This window comes from Rhipicephalus microplus, chromosome 3 (genome assembly GCF_043290135.1).
Source record: "Rhipicephalus microplus isolate Deutch F79 chromosome 3, USDA_Rmic, whole genome shotgun sequence".
In the NCBI taxonomy this organism is placed as follows: Eukaryota; Metazoa; Arthropoda; class Arachnida; order Ixodida; family Ixodidae; genus Rhipicephalus; species Rhipicephalus microplus.
In genome coordinates, this window is record NC_134702.1 from 93080115 (window position 1) to 93102963 (window position 22849).

The 22849-nt window shown below is 46.8% G+C and overlaps 1 protein-coding gene across 8 annotated transcripts in view; it reads left to right on the forward strand.

The window, feature by feature from the left end:
• Positions 1-22849, forward strand: part of LOC119172058 (putative RNA-binding protein EEED8.10) — a 102773-nt gene that overhangs the window by 42679 nt on the left and 37245 nt on the right. For all 8 annotated transcript variants that reach the window (XM_037423050.2, XM_037423058.2, XM_075889989.1 and 5 more), the window contains exons 12-14: positions 3380-3459; positions 9169-9274; positions 11502-11589. In XM_037423050.2, coding sequence (XP_037278947.2) covers positions 3380-3459; positions 9169-9274; positions 11502-11589 — 274 coding nt within the window. The remainder of the gene's footprint in view (positions 1-3379; positions 3460-9168; positions 9275-11501; positions 11590-22849) is intronic.

Consider the following 22849-nt stretch of genomic DNA (forward strand, 5'->3'; position numbering starts at 1 on the left):
AATTTGCCAAGCGTTGAGATGTATTGAATATCAAGGAAAAACAAACCAATGCTTACATCAGCATGCCCTTACCTGCTGGTGAAATGTGCCACCGCCGTTTCCATTATCGCATGAAATTTGGGGCAGTAACTTTGCTCAGACCTTATGGTAGGGTGAAATGACCTGATGCTTTGGGCAGGCAATTTTTCAAAGGATCTTACGTTTGGGCAGATGTGAGTGTGTAAGAGGCTGCAGTGTTTGAGACGTCACACAGCCAGAATTGAAAGAAGAGGCTTTCATGTAAAAGCACAATGTATGAGAAATAGGCTTGTGTGAATAGGACAAATAAAATGACCAAAAGGTCATAGAACTTCAAATTTAATTAGAAAAGTTTATATATAATGCATATTAAAAGAAAATTGGGTATATTTGTGATGACCTAACTAACCTGCATAATTTTTTTTATGCCATTCTTTTTTTGGTTCAAAGGATAGTGGAAACAACTGAATAGTAGCAGGATTTGACTTTCGGCATAATGATACTGATAACTGGTAAAATATGTGAAGTTTTAAAATTTATTATATTCAGAGCATTTAAGTTTTCATAACGATCTTTTAAACTTAAAAAAAATGGTGAATCGATGCGGGAGTAATACTTTCATTTAACCTTGAAGTGGGGCTTAGCCGCAGTTTGGATTTCCTTTAGTTTGGTGTTTCACGGTTTCGCACGCCTTTACTGCAGTGAGACCATCTTTACAGGGGATCACACGGGGATTAAATACATTTTAAAGCTTAGCACATCTTTAATGCAGTGAAACCACCTTTACAGAGGGTTACCTGCAGATTATTATAGACCTAGTCCATGTTCGTAAACACTGTAGGCGCCGAGTGATATCACGGCGCATTGGCTCCGCCCAGTCGTCCCAGCTGAAAGCGCACCACCAGCCACTATGAACACGTGACGACGAACGGAGCAGGTGCGCAAGCTGCCTTCAAGAACAGTGCGTCGGGACGCCCCTCGCGTGTTTACAAGCCGCGGCCGCAACAGAGGAAGTTGCAGTTGCTGTAGAGGGGTTCTGAAATTAAAATATGAGCTATGTTAATGTGTAGCTCTACTCTGGCATGTTGCCGTGTAGCTCTAGCTTTGAGAAGCTCATCAAACATACGAGGTACCTTAACTGCAGAAATGTAGCTCATTTGCAAAATATCGTCGTTGCTGCAGCCTACGTCACACGTGCACACTTTAATTTGTACTACTGCAAGGACAGACCCAGTTCAGCAAGAGGCTCTAGAGTACAATATGCAAATGCACGGTGTAAAAATACGCAGTCATGAATCGTTGCGGTAAATCCTCTCATATGATATATGTGCCGGAGAAGTTATTCATGAAAATGACCGGAACAACCTCAGCGACACTTTCATCCGCAACACGCTTGCAATAATGCTTCAACAACATGCTGTGGACAATGTGGTTACGCACTTGTAAGGTCCGCGGCTCAGTTCGTACGCTCAAGCCGACGCCGCGAAATGCGTACGACTGGTCAAGTTTCTTGCGTGATGTTCTTCTGTGAATTCACACAGACGTGAAAATCTAGTGAAGCACACCAGAGCCAGAACAGGGCACTAATGTCAGGTATGTGCCATCGCAGCCGCATATAATAATAATAAAAAAAAGCATAGCCTGATTCATCCTTTCGTTCTCTGCCACTTTAATGAACCGTTCCCCTGGAGAAAGAAACACATGCTCGATCGTTGGCTCGAAGACCGAGTGACACTTTTAGTTCACGTCAGTATGGCGATATCATTTTCACGTTTCGAAGACTTTCGCAGTTATATCAACAATGGCAACCGTGAAAAATGCTTCTTATATGACAATGCTATCCAGAACGTTAACGTGCTTTGAGGTAAACATGCTCGATACGCCTCCACTGCCATTTAAAAAAAGCGTAATTCTATGGCTTATTCCAACGCTTGAGAGAGCTAATCGCTTCTTATAGTAGGCTGTTCCAAAACATAACCGGTGAAGTGGCATCGAAGGCAAGTTCTCGCGTTTCATGGCTGCGGCTGATCAGCGACGGTTTTCATCAACAGAAAACTGAAAACAAAAGAAAAGACCTGGTCATCTTTCTTATGCCTTTCTGTGCAAATCAACGTGAAAGTTCATCGGCACAATACTCTTTCTTCTTTGCACGGCCACAAACAGCGCACGCGTCTGCAAGAACACAGCATCAACTATGGTAGGCGCGCCGCGGCTTTTGCCTGCCAAGCGAAACGAAACGCCCGACAACAGCGCCACTGCATTTTCGTGGCGTATTTCCGGTGGAATTTGTCTATACATCAATTTTTTCATTTAAAATACTTCGAGATTTTCAATAATATAAGGGGGCAGACTGATTTTTGGGACCAAGAAGTGACAAAAAAATCATGTTTTAAATTTAAATTGACATATTTGGTTTCTGCAAGTATTTTTCTATCTCTGCAAATTTTCACATCACAGGAAGTGGTAATTTTTTTGTAGTGTCATTCTAACTGTCCAGATTCTTGGTGCTGTTAACATGCAGAACGTGCAAAAAATGGTGAACAGGCTTCAAGGCTTCTTTTTAATTTGCCAGGACCTATGTTAGAAGCTCTGCTATGAATTTATGAGCACCTTTATGAGGATTGCAAAACATGCTCACCATGGTTGTTGCTTTGTGAAGAAGCTGTGTGTTTTCAGTTTTTTCCATTTTTCTCAAAAAAGTAAGTTTACGACTGTTCAAATTTGAGGCTTCAATATCTCAGCAGCTAGGGCAGGCACAACAATAATTCTTTTTGCAATGGAAACGTGTATGTGTGTAGAATGCAAGTACGGGAGCAGAATTTACAGCACAAGCCTTTTTTATTAATTATTCATCAAAATTTTAAGACAATTTTAGCTGCTTTTGAAAATGGATAGTTCATTTTGCGGTAAAATAACCAAGAAAGGCCCTAAAACAAAAAAAAAAACTCATGCATACTTTCAATCTATAGTCATTAGTCTATGTTGGCATTTCTTAAATATTCCTTTTCAGTAAGCACTTTTTTTTCTATGGAGGTCTTAAACAATAGGGGTTGAACTTAAGTTATCTCGGGAACAAGATCGAGTGACAGGAAAACTAATTAAATATTTGAAATCAGCAGAAAAAACTGCATAATTCTGTGCAGTTTGATCAAGATCACTGAAGAAATAAAAAATGTTTGACCAGTCTGCCCCCTTAAATAAGAATTGAAGCAAATTCGAATACTGCAATACTCGTTCTATAATGAACAGTTCTCGAATACTCGATGTACTTGAATATTCACACAAGCCTAATGAGAAACAATTTAGTGGGATATGAAGAATGAAGAGAGTTGATTTTCTTTCTTTTATCGTGAAATTCTAGGAGACCCTGGACTTGAGCAGTAACGGTTCTGTTGACGATGCGGCCATGGCCTCCATTTGTTCGGGCTGCACCAAACTCAGGTTAGTGAGTGCTACTTGCGGAATGTGGAAGACCTGACCTCCTTTATTCAGCTGCCTAGCAGGTTTATGCTCTGGACTTTGGCAAAGATTTGCAGGCATTTGTTTTAACGTAATGCTGTGTTTCTGACGAGATTAGTTCGTCCTCAACATGTTGTCGGAGGCGGGTGCAATATTTTACGTAGGAGGAGTCGACTTATGGGAAATCTATAGGTGGTTACGTAAGATACCAAGTGTACGCATTAATGAGATCTAATAGACAATCATGCCTAGGAAAGTGTAGGGGATGTTATGTGAGGTAATTATAAAGTAAATCCAAAGAAAGAAAAGTGAATGAAAAGATTACTTGCCGTGGGCAGGGACCGAGTTTGTGAATAATGCGTTCGAATAATGCGTTCGATGCTATACTAACTGAGCTACCACGGCGGCTATCCTCTCATTCACTTTATTGGGTATATATGTGAATTAAATGTGGGAGTGGCAGTCAGCGCCGCCTCTAGCCATGACTGTGAGTGTGGAGCACTTTTTCTGCCTGTTTGGCTGCCCCTGCCCATGGCAAGTTATCTTTTCATCCACTTTTCTGTTTTCACATTTACTTTACAACTATAGTCGCACCCCGCTACAATAAAACTCATAAGGCGCGGAAAATATTTCGTTGAAGCGAGAATTTCGTTGTAATGAAATAGAAAAAAGTATAGCTGATCTGAGCTAGCAAAACAAAGGAACGTTTATTCTTAAAATTAAAAAAGTGTCCGCTGCTTCCTATTCTCTCCCAGCAGCGTCACGACGCGATTCAGTCATCCATAGAGGGGCCCTGGTGACAACCACGCTGGAACAATGCCTACAACCACTTTCGTGAACGTACCAAACAGTTGTTACCATGTTAACACCAGCAGCTGTCCGGCGTCGAAGTGTATCTGATAACGCCGAGATTGAGGCAGGGTATCGTGGAGCGGTGCCTTTTGCCTTATTCTATGCCATTCTTACCATCCATTACTCGCGTCTAGCTGATTTGGTTGATAATACGGATGAACAGCCGTTCTGATTAGGTACCACACTGGTCAAGCGCGAATAAAATTATAAGCATTGGCATCAGAAAAGGCATCGTTCCGCTGTTGCACCCAGCAGCTGCGGCAGCTGCGTGAGGTAAACCATGAACTGAGCTTCAGCTTTAGATCGTCAGCGGCTCGAAAACGAGCCAGTGGCAAAAACAAAGCCTGGCAGGGCAGTCTCATTGCCATCGCTATCGAGCAATGACGGCGCCCATGCTTGCTGAACAGCAGCAATTTCTGGTGGTGCCAGTGCATGTTTTAGACTTCGTCAACGTATTTGCAGGTTTTGAAAATGCATCAAAATGTTATAGAGATTGGGAAATATCTGAACCTGGAATTACATCATGAAATTTTGTTGAAGCAGGACGGCAGGAAAAAAAGTCTTCCTTGTGGCGACAATATTTATGCATTGACTCCTATGGACTGCTGACGGGGAACCGTGAAGTTTTCGTTGTAGCGGAAATTTCGTTGGGGTTTGACTGTACCTCATATAACACCTCCTATACTTTTCTTGGCAAGATTGTTTGTTAGATCTCATTGATATTGTATCTAACAAAAAAGACGAGCCCTTTAGTGTGCACTTCTTGCCTTCATTCATGGCGAAAGTCGCATTCCGGCAGACTTGGTGCCGTCAGATAGCACACGAGGGATTATTGGTCAGCATCCTGCTTGCAATAAGTTTGGGTACTACGTGACGCTAAAACAGGCAGTAAAAGTTTTTCACACTCGCTATCATGGCTGCGAAGTTTAATTCACATATTACGCACTAAAGTGCTGCCGTGTCAGTTGGTAGAGCATCGGGCGCATTATTTGAAGGTCGCAGGTTCGGTTCCTGCCCACGGCAAGTTATCTTTTCCTACACTTTTCTTCCTTCACATTTACATTACAGTTACCTCATATAACATCCCCTATACTTTCCTTGGCATGATTGTCTGTTATATCTCATTAATATTGTACACTCAAACCTCGTTTTTTAATGTAACAGGGTATAAGGAAATAATTTATATAATGAAGTAAATGAAATTCCCTTTGAAAGCTCCATTGAGAACCATGCATTTTATACCTCGTTGTAACGAAGTAAGCTCAGTAACGTATGCTGTCGGGCTAGTTGGTGTGTAACTGTGCAGAACAGCATTGGCGCAAACTTAAAAAAAGAAAGAAGAGACTCAGAAAAGTGCGCTTTTCAGAGTCTGTTCTTTCGTCCTTTAAGTTTGCGCCAACGATGTTCTGCACAGTAACGAAGTAAAATTGACCTGTAAATGGATATAATGAACAAAATCGGTCTATCAAATAGTTTATCAAAGAAAAAAAACGACCGTAGCGTGTTAAGTATATCGTTTTCTGCGGAGTTTGACGCTCATTCAGTGCAGCTCTTTGAAAACTCCCGCGCCGACCTTACAGCCACGCCACGTGCAGCCGAGAGAGTCGTCGTCCTCACAGAGCCAGCGGAGAGGATTGAGGAAGTGCTCAGCAGGTCACATGACCCAGAAGCGGTGCAAAGCGATTTCCCTCTCATGCCTTAAAGACGACAGCAACGACACTTCTAACATCGTGGGCAACAACTGCGTCTCCGTGGCTACCCTATGCACCGAGAAAGGAGGACTCTCCGCGACAGCTTTTTTTTTTTTTTCTCTACGTGCAGAGACAGAAAAGGGCGAAGCGTGGCACTGGCGCGTCGCAGATCGACATTTGAGAGAAAGCAAACAATCCGCCAGTCTTTTTTTTTTTTCCTTTTCTTCTTTTCCTTCTTCGCGTGCAGCGTTGAGAGGTGCCGCCGTGAGATTGGGCATGGTGCTGGGAGTGTTTTCGGAGGGTGGTATGTTCGAATTAATCGTCGGAAATGCTTCCGCATTCGAATTACAGAGCATTTTCGCCCATTGGAATACACATAGCTTTGACGGGACCTCAGCGTGAGTTCGCATTAACCGGAAGTTCGAATTAATGAGATTCGACTGTGTTTATTTTTCGTCGCATGCGTGGCCGCGTAGCGGCACATCGAGCCGCGAGGCGGTTTCCTTCTTTGCATGCTTATAGGTGTGCGCCCATCTGAGCATACATTTCTAAAAACTGTTATAATCGATGTAATGAAATAATGGATATAACGAAATAATTGTGGCTTTCCTTCAACTTCGTTATAATGAGGTTTGAGGGTATTCAACGAATAAAATGAACCCTTAAATGTGCACTTCTTTCCTTCAAATGTACACATATGCCTTCGTCTCTTTTTTATATCTGGTTATTATGCACAGCATTTTGTTAAAATAGGAATGGAGCGTTTCTGTGTCATCAGTTGAGCCTTGTCACTACTAAGTTCAAGGGGCTGCCAAATTTAGTATATCAATTGTCTATCCTCGCAGCATACATCACTTTTTGTCGTTGGCATGAAAGCTCGGGTATTTCCTAGCTTCAGAGACAAATTTAGGTAGTTTATTTTATGTGCTGGCACAACAATCTTGCTTTATGCAAATAAGCTTTGAAATACGTGTCTGCGAGTATTTCATGTGGGGAATCGCAGTTACTTTCTTGAATAGTCGACGTCCGATTTCACCGACCCTCCAGGGACCGCGAAAGTGTTCGGAAAATAGGCAGTTCGGAAAAAACGAATGCAAGTGAAAACACTTTTTTTAATAAAATCAAACCCCGCTAAAACAAAACTGACGGGTCAGGGAAAAAATTTCATTGAAGTGAAAATTTAGTTGTGGTGAAATCGAAAAAATATAATTGATGTGAGCTAGCAAAACAAAGGAACGTTTATTATCAAAATTCAAAAACTGTGCGCTGCTTTCTATTCTTTCCCAGCAGCGTCACGACTCAATTCTCACCCATGCGTAGCGAGGCCGTGGTGAAAAGCAGGCTGAAACAATGCCTACAACCGCTTTTGTGAACGAACGCAGTTGTATTAACACAACACCAGCAGCTGTCCGCCGTCAAAGTGCATCCGACATATCCGCGATGGAGGCAGGGTATCGTGGAGCGGTGACTTTTGCCTTATTCAATGCCATTCTTATCATCCATCACTCGTGGCTAGTTGATTTGGTTGATAATGCAGACAAACAGCCGCTCTGATTAGTTACCACACTGGCCAAGCGCGAACAAAGTTATAAGCATTGGCATCAGAAAAGGCATCGTTCCGCTGTTGCACCCGGCAGCTGTGTGAAGGAAACCATCAACTACTGAGCGACTGAGCTTCAGCTTAGGATCATCTGCGGCTCAAAAGCATGGCAATGGCAAAAGCAGGGCAGTCTCATTGCCATCGCTGTTGAGCTATGGCGATGCCCTTGCTTGCTGAACAGTGGCAGTTTCTGGTGGTGCCAACATGTGTTTTAGACTTCGTCGCCGTATTTTCAGATTCTGACAATGCACCAAAATGTTAAAGAGTCTGTTTACTGTATGGCAATAAATATCTGAGAGTGAAATTGCATCGTGAAGTTTCGTTTAAGCGGGACGGCAGAAAAAAAGGTGTTTGTTGTGGCGACAATATGTATGCATTGACTCCTATGGACTCTTGACGGGGAACCGTGAATTTTTCGTTGAAGCGGTGTTCGTAATAGTGGGGTTCGACTGTAAGTATTTTTCGCTGACAGAGAGGGTCATGGCAGAAGTACAGGAGCCTCATTGCAATTCAGCAAATGCATCGTTCCAGTGGTTGTAAAAAGAGCCGTTTAGAACAAAATTCAATATGGTCGGTACTACAGCATTTGTAAGCACTAGGCACAAAAAAGTCTGTTATAAGTCTGTTATTTTTGTTTGCAGAACGTTCCACCTGCCTGTGATTATGTCTGCCTCAATTTCAGCCAATGTCGTGTTGTCGTTGTACACCAATGACGGTTTCAGTGCTCACGTAAACTCCGAGCTTGTTGGCTGCATAGGGGCTGCTTCTTTGATCTCCGTGTCGGAGTCGTTGAAATACTCTGTTACTTGATGAATGATTTCATCATCGGTCAGTTCTGTACACAGCACAAGGTCTTTGTCAGCATTGGCAAAGCCCTCAAAGGTTATCCCAGTTGCAATGAAAACATCGGTACCGTGCAGATCGTCGAAGGCAACATCCGCAAGTGAAAGTTTATCGCACACTCTGTCCTCTCCTGGTGAGACGGTCGTTTCAACATTCGGCATGAAGCTCGCTTAGCAAAAACAGTTCTGGAGGGTACGTTGCGTAATTGCCTTCTCTTAGTCTGCAAGCATGCCAACAGCAGCCCATAGGTCAACATCGTGGATTTTCCCGCCAGAGAACAGCACTACCATAACGGCACCATGTGACTACGGCCACAGGTTTGACTAAGCTACTCAGAAGCTATGGCTGGCAATGGATTGGCCTGCGCTTGATGCGGCAATTACTGTTTCGAGGGTACAGCAGCTCAGTGCGGCGGGTTTGAGGGTACGAGAACAGTGGTGGCGTTGATAGTGACTTCACCTGTGCGGTTAGCGGTAAAAAGTTCCAAGAAATTCGATGGCGAAAGCTAAAAACGTTCAGCATTTCGGACTTTTTTAATACATTGACTCTACGGGGAACCTGACGGCATCACAGATGAGTCGAGTAAATCGGGGGCATGTCCGGAATTTCGGGGTTCCAAGAAATCGGACGTTGGCTGTAGTACATGCTTCACGGAATTGTAGTTAGACTGTATGCATAGTAAAGGTCTTTTTTGCATTTGCGCAGGATCCTGAACATTACATACTGTGATAAGGGCATCACGGATGATGCCATGAGGCACGTGGCCAAGTGCCGCGAGCTGAGGGAGCTGAAGATGAACTACGTAACCAAGGTGCGGGGTACTTCTTTAATGCATGCGCTTCATCATGCTCACTGTTCATGGTTCTTATTAATGTATTGTCTTACATAGAAAATTAACCCTGAGTACTCCCAGTCTTTCATTCATTCATAGTAAGGTTATGCAATAGATGACAGTAGACTCTCATTAAATGGAACGGGTAGGGACCAGGAAAATGTTCCATTTAAGAGGAGTTTAAATTAATGAGAGATTACCAAGTTTACAGAATACAAGAACGAAACTGATCTTGTAAGAAGCACTTGTTCCATTTAAGCGGTAGTTCCGTTTAACAGTTTTCCGTTTACTGAGAGTCTACTGTATTGGTCAGCTGCCAGCTTGTCAAAAGATCACTTTGGTCTTTAGTAGTCACCCCCTTAACTTAGCGTGAACCAAAATTAGCATGGTAGGGTAAGATGTGGTGGGTATGTCGTCAAACACTTCCTGCCAGACAGTGGCACATACCCACGGGTGGGTATAAGCTGCTGGGTATGCTGGTGTGTGCCACAGGTGATTGACACTTAGTATTTACCCAGGAATGATAAGAACACACACACGGACAATTTCAACGCGCGAGCGTTAAAAAATACCCGACATCAATAGCCAATGTCAGGGTCCTAGCTGGAATTGAACCTAAGCATTCTGCGTGGCAATGGAGCATTTTACCGCAGAGCTACGCCAGGTCTCGGAACTACTTTTCAAAGAGACGCTAATCTTCATGGAAAGTTCATAGTGGTTGCAATGCTGCCCACCCAATTTTATACACATTACATGTGTACTCCTTTGACACAGCCGTCCCGTCGGGTTAACGTCAATTGTGGTTAGTTGCAATGCGCTGAAGTTGATTTATGTAGCAGTGTCCAGGGCCTGTATCTTCGCGAGCATCAGCGATTCATATCAGCGTTTGATATGTGGTGTTGCTAATTCGCAAGTCCCAGTTGGCAACTGCAAACAAATTGTTATATAAACATCTGCAACTCATAAACATATGTCTGTGCATGCAACATTTGTAGGTAAATTTAGCGTCATTTCATGAGGTGTCACTCAATAAAAAAAGTGCAACACGGTCACTTTCCCTCCACGTGCTTCGCTTAACGTCGATTCCAAGAACGTAGGATCTGCAGAATTTTCTGTTTTTTCTTTCTCGAATGTTCATTGATATATATATATATATATATATATATATATATATATGGTGAATCACTGTCCATATAATTGCTATCGCAATAAAAAGGGGCCAGACGCGTTTTGGCATTCCTGTCAAAGAAAGAACCTAGTAGTGAGCAAGGCTTTGACCCGCGCTTTTGCGGCAGCCAGCTGCACCGTCCCGTCCGTTCACAGGTGTCCCAGGAAAACATACGCGAGTTGTTTTGACAGAAATAGATTTTGCTAGTTGTGTTGATCCTTTGAGACTCGCCTTAGTGGCCGGGAAATTCTACACTAGTGTGTTCGGCCACTCCAAGCCACTATAAGACCTATTGAGACCCCCCACCCCTCTTGTTTTTCGCTGTTTTTTTTTGTTTGTTTGTATGTCCTTAGGGGTTTTTGGGGGGGGGGGCGACAAAATAATAGCAGCAAATAATTAAACACACTCCCCCCCCTTCCCTTTGCGGAAGTCTCGCGGATTCAGAATCCTTGAACTTGGCAGGTATGCATACGCTCAAACCGCATTACAACGAAATTACAGCTGACACAAAAATAAGTTTGTTGTATCTGAAGATTCGTTATAGAGGTATATTCGTAACACTGTAGTTATAGCAAAACTATTCACTTACTTCTTTATAACTGATATTTCGAATTATCAGGGTTCATTATATTGAAGCTTGAGTGTAGTACAAAAGATTACTCTGTATTCAGACTAAAAAAGAAAGTTTACAAATTGTGCTCTGTGTTATTCAATATACCAGCCTTAACGCTAAGCCTACATGCTCTTTTAGTGTATAGCCAGCAGGGTGCAGCGCTGCTGATGCATTTTAAAGTGCTCGTCACCTATTTTAAATAATAGAACTGACCTCGTGAAATTTCGAGCAAATGTCCCTACCTGAGCAAGCAGCCTTTTCCCCTCCTCTTCCTTCCCAATTTTTTTTTCATCCTGTCCTTCGTTACTGAATTGGATATGCTTGTGTCTGCATCGCAGCAGTTCGTAAATCTGGGCTGCAGCAATACTTCCTGCTTGTCTTTGTGTGCCATTCCTGAATACTGTTCGTCTTTTCCACTCTGTCAGCTCACCAATGCAGGCATGCACAGTCTCTCGTGCCATGGTCGTCTGCAGTCAGTGGAAGCTCGTGGATGCCAGTACCTTGGTAATTCAGGTTGGTGTTTCTCTTATGTTCCTCATCATTGCGTTCATCATTGTTAGTATAACTAGGTCTGTCAACACCGAAGCCACGGCATTCTTGTTTATAGCCATTGACGCTTGGTGATGTTTGCGTCAGTCATTGTCAGTATTACGTGCACATGCGACGATGTTCAAGTCAAGCAGTACCGCATTTACCCGCATAATCTTTGCAATTAATTTTTTTTCTAGAAAACTGGTAAGTTGGGGGCGCAAGAATAACACGAGGAAAAATCGCTGCAAAAACGTACGGAGCGAAAAAAAAAATGAAGTGGCCGCAGTTATCGGAATCATCACGCTAGCAACTAGCTAAAAAGCTTTGAAAAGTGTTAGTACCTTAACAATAAAACCACAGGTTCAACACAAGGCAAGGTTTATTCGAGAGACAAAAGCTGCAAGCAAATAGTAGACAGTTTTGGAACGCTATACACAAAGCTTGCGGCCGTTGCGGATGCAGCATTAGTGTTCGTCATTTGATGGAAGCTCACAAAACGTTAGTGCACATCAGCCTTGGGCTGATGGCCATCTATAACACGGAACCGTTCGCAGTTACCTTCTGACGAAATAGCGTTTTACCATCTATTGCAGTGCAATGCCCAGCGTATCATCTATGATACGCTCTGTATTATGTATAAATATATCTCGAGAAAAATAAAACATTATTTAGCTATCCTTTATAATGCATATTAAGTGTGAATCTATATATTGTGAGGAACCGGTTAATTCAGCCAGGCTCGAGCTAAATCACACTGGTGATGATATTTACAGATGATGAAGATGTACAGGTGATGATGATATCTAAAGAGAATGAAGAGTCATTCGCTTGTCGCGCTCACACTAATTCCCCCGCGTGGTGAAAGCGGCTGCCTGATCGCTTGACAGTATTATGAATTGCGTCACGCATAACGCTTTAAACGAGATACGTGCACTATCTCTGTTCCCCGGCAATGATGATCAGGATTAGCACTAAGAGGAGAAACGCGGTAATTGACAGGAGATGTCTGTTCGACCATCGTGTACGGCCCAATGAAGCTACTGATGAAGTTGTCGCATAAGCTATGGATGCCTAGTGGAGTCCATAGAAAAACTTCGTCACCAGGGAAAAAACTCACAACACGGCGAGAAGAGTCTTAGCGAGATTTTCGAGTGTCTTGAGAGAGGTCGGTGTTAACACGAGCCTGGTGGCGGCAGTGTGCGAGGCGAGATAAAAATTCTTCAGGGAAAGGAGCCGTCGAGGGGTGCAGGGGCCGAAAGGAAAGACATCCAGAGCGAAACTCGGTGAGCGACCATGGACAAGAAAAAATGGAGAAAAGCCGGTAGTGCGTTGAGCAGCTGTATTATAGGCAAACGTCACGAAGAATAGAATTGCATCCCAGTTCGTGTGGTTGGGGTGAATGTACATGGCGACCATGTCCGATAGGGTCCGATGAAACCGTTCAGTCAATCCATTGGTCTGTGGCTGGCAGCTAGAAGTGGTCTTGTGAACAGTGTTCGAGGCAGACAAAACTTGCTCGACAATGGGAGAGAAAGACTTTGCCACGATCACTCAGGAGAATGCGTGGAGCTCCATGACGCAAAAAGATGTGGTGAAGAAAGAAATCGGGGACCTCAGTGGCAGTCCCAGATGGTATAGACGCTGTATCTGCGTAGCGGGTAAGGTGGTCGACAGCCGTGACAATCCAGAGATTCCCATTGGATGATATAGGAAGAGGGCCATACAAGTCTATTCCAACGACTTCAAAAGGCGAGGCGGGACAAGAAAGAGGTTGCATTAAGCCAGCCGGACCAGTTGTCGGTCGTTTCCGCCGTTGGCAATGGACACATGAAGCAACGTACTTAGCGACGGCTGAAGAGAGGCCAGGCCAAAAGCAACGACTTCGTATTTTGTCGTAAGTCTTGTGATAGCCTAGATGAGTGGCGGTTGGATCATCATGAAAGGCTTCCAGAATTTCACATTGCAGAGAATGTGGGATGACGGGTACCCACTTGTTGCCATCGATATGGTAAATGTAGCGGTATAAAGCACCACCGACAAGCTTAAATTTTTTAAGTTGTCGATGGAGTCTGGCATTTGGAGGAGTAGTAGAGCCGGTCAAGTGGTCAACAATGGTGCCGCATTATGGGTCGACACGTTGTTATGAAACAAGAACGGATAGGGTGGCAGGTGATGAACTTAGCGCTGTGATTGGAGAGGTGCTGTTGTTTTGGAGTATCGATGGTGAGTGGCTTCCGCTGGGCAAAGACAGCGCGATAGAGCATCAGCATCTTGATGCTTCTTTACAGATCTGTAGGCGACACCGAAATCATACTCCCGCAAGCGAAGCGCCCAGCGACCGAGGCGACCCGATAAGTTTTTCAGCGATGAAAGCCAGCATAGGGCGTTATGGTCGGTAACAACAGTGAAATGATGGCCCTGAAGATATGGTCGGAATCTTTGCACTGGCCAAACAACAGCAAGGCACTCCTGCTCGGTGATAGTGTAGTTCTTTTCTGGAGCGGTAAGAGTGCGACTTGCGTAAGCAACGACGCGTTCGCATGAGTTTTTGTCACGCTGCAATAGTACAGCACCTAGACTATGACTACTTGCGTCGGTGTGAAGGATGGTGGGTGCGGTGGAATCGAAGTGGCACAGTGCCGGATCCGACGTGAGGGCTTGCTTCAATGCCGTGAAAGCGCTTTCGTAGTCTTCGGACCAAATGAAGGGGACGTTCCTTGGGAGGAGTTGATCGAGCGGAGACGCAAGTTCCGCGAAGCTACGTATGAAGCGCCGGAAGTAAGAAGATAACCCAAGAAAGCTGCGCAGGTCCTTTTGACTTAGTGGACGAGGAAAATCAAGGACGGCGGCAAGCTTCTTGGGGTCCGACTGAATTCCTTTTTTGCTGACGAGGTGGCCGAGAACCTTGATTGTCTTGCTAGCAAAGGTACATTTCTTGGTGTTAAGCTGTAGACCGGCTTTTGCAAGGCATGTGAGGACTTCGTCATGACGTTGTAGATGCTGCGAGAACATGGATGAAAACACTACTATGTCATCGAGATAGCACAGACACGTTTTTCATTTCAAATGACGCAATACGCCGTCTCTCATGCGTTCGAAGGTGGCGGGCGCATTACAGAGTCCAAAAGGCATTACATTAAACTCTTACAACCCATGTGGCGTTGAAAAGGCGGTCTTCTCTTTATCATACTCCGACATCGGTATCTGCCTGACCTAAGGTCGAGGCTAGAAAAATACTTTGCGCCCTGGAATGAATCCAGTGCGTCATCGATTCGAGCGAGAGGATAAGCATGTTTGCACGTTATTTTGTTTAGCGCATGATAATTGACGCAGAAACGCACTGTCCCATCTTTCTTTTGAACGAGAACAACTGGAGATGACCAGGGACTCGAGGAAGGACGTATGATGTTGCGTCGTAGCATGTCTGAGACGTTTTCCTCGATGATCTTGCGTTCTGCCTGAGACACGCGATATGGACGCCGCTGTACAAGAGCCGTCAGTCTGGATGCTGTGAGTAGCGGTGGTAGTCGTGCTGAGCGCGGGCAAGTTCACGTCAAATAAAGAACGGTGTCTATTCAACAGGGCGAGCAAATCTTCAGTTTGATCAGGTGTTAAGTCAGTGCTTATGGTTGCCGACACAGGTGTGGAAGAGGCATTGAATGGCAGTGATTGTGACTTTGGGACATCGTTGTAGTTGTTGTTCGGAAGAGTAACAATCGCAACAGGATCACTGCCGACCACGCAAGATACTGTTGAGCCACAGGGGAGCAGTACACACTAGGGTGTTTGATTTATGGCGGTTAGGTAGGTAGACCCATCGAAGAAGCTAATAAGCCTCGGTGTGATCACAATGCCCCTACGTAGGGTATGGCCGTAAGGTATAATTAGTACGTCACCATCCACAATGTTGGTGCAATTAACACTTATAATTTCTTCGATGTGTGGCCGAAGTACATAATCTGACGTGTTGACAAGGTGGATACGTCCATCGTGTTCAAGTGGAAAAGAGTCAGTGGCATTTAGATGCAGAAGGCACTGATGACAAGATATGAAAGCGGACGTACAAGACTAGAAATCCCACCTCAGAATGAGAGCGTGAGTGCACTCACGAAATACCGCGAAAACGATGTGATGACGAATGCCTTCGATGCAGACACAAACGGTACACTGTGCAAGTGGACGAATGAGAGCATTGGTCGCTGCACGGAGAGGTGGGCCGCTATAAGGCGTGGTGACTTTTCGAATGCGGGAACAAAAATCAGCACGAATAATCGAAATGGCAGCGCCAGTGTCTACAAGAGCCTCAACGCCTACACTTTCTACAAACACTACTATGAAATTTGATGGCCGCTCTGGAGGAATTGTTAACTGTCCGGTGGATGCAGTTTCCCCCTCCTAAAACTGCATTGGGGAGTTTTCTGTGTGGGCATTCGTGGAATGAAAGTGGGAGGCGGGCCGCAGAGGCGACACTGAATGGCGACCTGCGGCGAGACGTACGGAAATTCCCAGGCATGTCAGTATGGTAGGTAGGAGATGGGGAACGGTAATCGGAATATCGGGAGGGTGGTCGTAGGTAGTTCATGGTCGGACGGAAGCTTCAATGTTCTTCAGGGGCGTAGCCGCGTTGCTCGTCTTGTTGGCGCCTTCGACGAAACCGAGTGATATGTCCTCGATAGCCGCAGTAGTAACAGATTGGTCGAGGTGGGCGCTGAGGTGCGTAGTAAGGCGGTGCAAGCACTGGCAGTGACAATGAAGCCACAGGCGTATGGTCTGCTGGGGTAGGCACAGAAACGGTGGGTGCGGCAGAGAGCGTGGCAACTTCGGCGTACGTGCGCGTCTGGCGCACGCAGGGACCGTTAGAACACGTCGGACGCGATCTCTTGTTTAATCAGGTCTCGCAAGCTATCTTTTTCAGAAGGGTGAGTAACTTTCGCAGCGCAGGAAAAGCAGCGCCTGTGAAGCTCTTCACTAATGATGTTGCAAATAAGCGCATGCAAGTCGAGAGGTGCAGTCAAACGAATGTCGGTGGCATCGTAGCAGAGGCGAAGAGACTGAAGCTCGTCAAGTCGCTGACAGATGGTTATCACGTCCTGGGTGGTGGCAGGATTTTGCGTGGCGAGGGCGTTAAAGGCGACAGTGTTAATGCCTTTCATAATGTGGCGTATTTGGTCGTCCTGAGACATGCCGACGTTAACGCGCTTGCATAGTGCAAGGACATCCTCAGTATAAGAGGTGTAAGATTCACCTGGCAACTGCATGCGTTCAGCGAGCTTTTTCTTTGCTGCCTCAGTGCGAACTGTAGGGGCACCAAATATTTGACGAATTTGCTGCTCGAAAGTGTCCCAGTCGGAAAGATCTGGGTGGTGGTTCCAGAACCAAGTTTTCGCAACATCCGACAAGTAAAATGGGACGCTGCGCAACTTCTGTGGATTGTCCCACCTGTTCAAATCGCTGACGAGGTCTTAGTTCTTGATCCTGTCTTCGACATCATCGCCTCGGAGAACGGAAAACACAGGTGGATCACGCAGGCGAATGTTGTTGGGCGGAGCGGGTGGCGGTGGCTGCAGTAGGACGACGACGTTGAATGGGCCAGGGTTTTCTTGGGCCGCCATGGCTGGGGGTTGTATGCGACGACCCGAGCAGAGCTCCAGCGAGAACGGGCGAGAGGACTTGAGGGAACGAAAAGCACAGTCCACCACTTGTGAGGAACCGGTTTATTCAGTCAGGCTCGAGCTAAATCACACTGGTGATGATATTGTTACGGAGATTACAAATACACGGAAGAGAGAAAGGAGTGTATTTGCAATATTTACAGGTAGGTGTGACACTTCAGGGTTGCTAGGATCTCGCGCGCCGAATCCGCTACTTCTTCATCGATGCGTCTACTACGGGGCAAAGCCATGCCCACTGCCTCGTAATATCACCCCCGGCGAACGTCGACGTCAGTGACCTTGCGGAGAACTTTGTAGGGCCCGGTGTATCGTGGAAGGAGCTTCTCGCACAAGTCTTCACGTCGATGCGGCATCCAAAGTAGGACGAGAGAGTCAGCAGGGTAGTCAAAGTCGCGGTGCCAGTCATCATAGCGGACTTTTTATGAGGCCTGAGAAGCAGTGAGCCTAGTGTGCGCAATTTGGCGAGCGACGCGGGCTCGAGAAGCAACGTTTTGAGCATACACCGTTGGTTCAGTAGTGTCAGAAGGAAGGAGTGTGTCGAATGGCAAGGCAGGGTTGCGCCCGTACAGAAGAAAAAACGGAGAATAGCCGGCGGTGTCATGCCTTGATGAATTGTACGCAAACGTAACGTAGGGGAGCATTGCGTCCCAGTCACGGTGATCAGCAGAGACGTACATGGACAACATGTCTGTGAGAGTTCGGTTGAGGCGCTCTGTGAGACCGTTGGTCTGGGGATGGTAGGAAGTGGTAAGGTGATGTTCGGTAGAGCAGCTACGGAGGATTTCGTCGATAACTTTTGCGAGGAAGCAGCGGCCACGATCCGTCAGAAGCTGGCGCGGAGCCCCATGCCTCAGAATGACGTCAATCAGTAGAAAGTCTGCAACGTCTGTAGCGCAGCTACTTGGCAAGGCACGAGTTTTAGCATATCTGGTCGCATAGTCTGTTGCGACAGCGATCCATTTGTTGCCTGACACGGACGGACGTTGGGAAAGGTCCGAGCAAGTCGAGGCCGACGCGGAAGAATGGTTCCGGGGGAATGTCGATAGGTTGGAGCAGGCCAGCCGTACGGAGAGTGGGACGTTTGCGACATACAGCGCACAAATTTATACAGGCCAGGCCAAAAGAACCGTTGCCGCACGCGGTGATAGGTGCGTGAAAAACCTAGGTGTCCTGCCGTCGGAGGGTCATGCAGATGTTGAAGAATGGTGGCACGCAGGTGTCGGGGGATAACCAACAAAAGGTCTGGGCCATCAGGCTTCATGTTGCGGTGGTACAGAATTTCGTTGCGGAGGACATATTGACGGAGCGAAGGGTCGGAATGTCCTGAAGATACTTGCTCAATGACAGTCTTGAGGGTTGCGTCCCGGCGCTGCTCCATGCCGATGTCGCGCAAATCGGATATGGCGAGCACACAAGAATCGCTCTCATGGATGGCGATTGATTGATTGATTTGTGGGGTTTAACGTCCCAAAACCACCATTTGATTATGAGAGACGTTGTAGTGGAGGGCTTTGGAAATTTTGACCACCTGGGGTTCTTTAACGTGCACCCAAATCTGAGTACACGGGCCTACAACATTTCCGCCTCCATCGGAAATGCAGCCGCCGCAGCCGGGAATCGAACCCGCGACCTGCGAGTCAGCAGCCCTCATGGATGACGAGGCTAGCAGGATCCACCAAATAACGCGAGAGACAATCGGCATCTTGGTGTTACCTGCCAGACTTATAAATTACGTCGAAGTTATACTCTTGGAGACGTAGAGCCCAGCCACCTAGGCGACCAGTTGGGTGCTTCAGCGACGACAACCAACACAGAGCGTGGTGGTCCGTAATAACTGAAAACTCCCGGCCATACAAGTAGGGGCAAAATTTCGCTACAGCCCAGACCAACGCAAGACACTCGCACTCTGTTATCGAATAGTTTCGCTCAGATGTAGAGAGAAGGCGGCTGGCATACGGAATAACACGCGTTTGGCCCCCCTAGTGTTGAGCAAGGACAGCGCCGATGCCGTGAGCACTGGCGTCTGTGCGAACTTCAGTCGTCGCGGACGGGTCGAAGTGAGCCAATATTGGTGGTGAAGTGAGCAGCTGGATCAGCGTGGAAAACGCAGCTGCTTGGTCTTGGCTCCACAAGAAGGGTGCATTCTTTTTGAGAAGATCAGTGAGTGGTCGTGCAATTGTAGCAAAATTGCGTATAAAACGTCGGAAGTACGAGCATAAGCCCACAAAACAACGAACATCTTTGGTAGTAGAAGGAAGAGGAAAGTTCTTGACAGCGCTAATCTTGTCAGGGTCCGGTTGGACGCCAGCAGCACTTACACGATGACCAAGGACCGTGATTTCTCGTCGGCCGAAATTGCGCTTTTTCGAGTTCAGCTGGAGTCCCGCTTGACGAAAAACAGTTAGAATGGTCGACAGGCGTTAGGTGGCTTTCAATTGTTGGAGAAAAAACAATCACATCGTCGAGGTAGCAAAGGCAGATGGACCATTTATAACCACGGAGGAGAGAGTCCATCATGCGTTCGAACGTTGCCGGGGCGTTGCACAGCCCAAAAGGCATAACCTTGAACTGATAAAGGCCGCCCGGTGTGACAAAGGCAGTTTTTTCGCGGTCTAAGTCGTCAACAAAAATTTGCCAATAGCCCGAACGCAGATCTATAGATGAGAAGTATCGCGCGCCATGAAGGTAGTCAAGGGCGTCGTCGATTCGTGGCAGAGGATATACGTCTTTGCGGGTTATCTTGTTCAAGGCACGGTAGTCAACGCAAAACTTCCAACTGCCATCCTTCTTTTTGACTAAAACAACAGGTGACGCCCATGGACTTGAAGAGGCCTCTATGACTCCTTTAGAGAGCATCTTCTCGACTTCTCGTTGTATGACCTGGCGTTCGGACTGGGAAACACGATATTGTCACGGGGTCGTGACGTGGCCGAAGACAGGAGACTTTGTGTTGGAATTCAACTGTTTATTTGGGCGAACCTGTGCTCGGTAAATGGAAAGTGCCATTACAGTAGCAGTCTAGGACTGATAATGGCGAACGGAGCGTCGGTCGTCGATCAACAACTGACAAGCGGCGAAGCGGGTCGGCATTTATACTCTTGCCGTTGAATGTTCTAGCGTTATCGCTGGCGGTGGCGTAGGTTCCAGAATAATCTGTACAGTTCGCAGAGTGGGCGTGATCTTACGGAAATGATCTACTACAGTCCGGAAGCTTCTCGAAAAATGCAGGTGCTGTTTGCGCTGAGAATTGTGTAGTGTTTTGAGACGATTACAAAAACTTGGTAAATGGAACGTGGCGTTGCCCCCCTCTGAAAAAAGGCATCGTCCCGATGCTTTAACTAAAGATGAAAGTACAATAATAATGCAAGAAAGTACAATGAATAAATTACGATACAAAAAAAACACTGTTTCAGTTTGTTAACGCGCATGAAACGGCTTGAGGCGCGCGACATGGACGACTTCAGGTCGCGATCGGCGTCGTTGAGAGTTCGTGATGCCGTCGGGGACAACCTCGTAATCAAGTGGGCCGAGACGTCGAACCACCCTGTACGGTCCGAAGTACCGTCGCAGAAGCTTTTCACTTAGTCCACGTCGGCGTATCGGCGTCCACACCCAAACACGTTCACCGGGCTGGTATTCCACGAAGCGTCGTCGAAGGTTGTAACGGTGGCTGTCGGTCGTCTGTTGATTCTTGATACGGAGACGCGCAAGTTGTCGGGCTTCTTCGGCGCGGCGCGTTGAAGGTACTCACTCATATCGAGGTTTTCTTCGTCGGTGACGTTGGGTAACATGGCATCGAGTATCGTTGCCGGGCTCCTTCCGTAGACCAATTTGTATGGAGATATCTGCGTCGTCTCCTGCACCGCCGTGTTGTATGCGAAGGTCACGTACGGAAGAATGGCGTCCCACGTCTTGTGTTCAACATCGACGTACATTGCCAGCATGTTGGCGATCGTCTTGTTAAGCCGCTCGGTGAGGCCGTTAGTCTGTGGGTGGTACGCTGTCGTCCGGCGGTGGTTTGTCTGGCTGTATGCCGAGATCGCTTGAGTTAAGTCGGCAGTAAATGCCGTTCCTCTGTCGGTGATAAAAACCTCCGGGGCGCCGTGACGTAGGACGATATTTTCGACGAAGAACTTAGCTACCTCGGATGCACTGCCTTTGGGAAGGGCTTTTGTCTCGGCGTAGCGAGTGAGGTAGTTGGTAGCTACCACGATCCACTTGTTTCCGAAAGCCGACGTCGCGAACGGCCCAAGTAGGTCCATACTAATCTGCTGGAAAGGTCGGCAAGGTGGTTCAATTGGCTGCAGAAGTCCCGCTGGCCTTCTTGGCGGTGCCTTGCGTCGCTGACAGTCCCGGCATGTCCTCACATAACGAGTGACATCGGTGGTAAGACGTGGCCAGTAGTACCTTTCTTGTATCCTCACGAGCGTGCGAGAAACACCGAGGTGCCGTGCCGTCGGATCGTCGTGCAGGGCCTGCAGGAGTTCTGGTCGCAGAGCTGAAGGCCCCACAAGGAGGTACTTAGCTCGAAGCGGTGAAAAGTTTTTTTTTTGTAGAAGACCGTTTTGCAGGAAGAACGACGCAAGTGCGCGCTTGAATACCTTCGGTACTTCGGCGGTCCTGCCTTCGAGGTATTCTATTAGGGCCTTAAGTTCCAGGTCGGCCTGCTGTCGTTCAGCGATGTCGTCGGTAGTTATCATTCCCGAGAAGTAGTCGTCATCCAGGTCGTCGGGTGGTGGTTGGTCGACAGGCGCACGAGAGAGACAGTCGGCGTCGGAGTGTTTTTTGCCGGACTTGTAAATGACGGTAATGTCATATTCTTGAAGTCTCAGGCTCCATCGTGCGAGGCGACCTGAAGGGTCCTTCAAGGTGGCTAGCTAACACAAGGCGTGGTGGTCGCTCACGACTTTGAAGGGCCTGCTGTAGAAGTAGGGACGAAATTTCGACGTAGCCTAGATGATGGCGAGGCACTCCTTTTCTGTTGTGGAATAATTGGCTTCTGCTCTGGATAGCGATCGGCTGGCGTAACCAATAACCCTTTCAAGTCCGTCAGCCCTCTGCACAAGAACGGCGCCAAGACCTATGCTGCGTGCATCAGTGTGTATTTCTGTCTCGGCGAATTCGTCGAAATGGGCAAGTAACGGAGGCGTCTGGAGGCGATGTTTAAGCTCCTGGAAAGCGTGTTCCTGCGGCGTTTCCCACTTGAACTCCACGTCGGCCTTGGTAAGGCTAGTGAGAGGATCGGCGATGCGGGCGAAGTTTTTCACGAACCACCTATATTAGGCGCACAGGCCCAGAAATCTGCGCACCCCCTTTTTGTCAGTAGGCGGCGGGAAGTCGGCGATGGCGGCTGTTTTCCGTGGATCGGGACGAACTCCAGACTTGCTAATAACGTGCCCCAGAAACAAGAGCTCCTCGTACGCAAATGTCCACTTTTCTGGCTTCAGTGTGAGTCCGGACGTCTTGATGGCTTGAAGTACAGCTTTAAGGCGCCGAAGATGCTCGTCGAAACTTGAGGAAAACACGACGACGACGTCCAAGTACACAAGGAAAGTCTGCCACTTCAATCC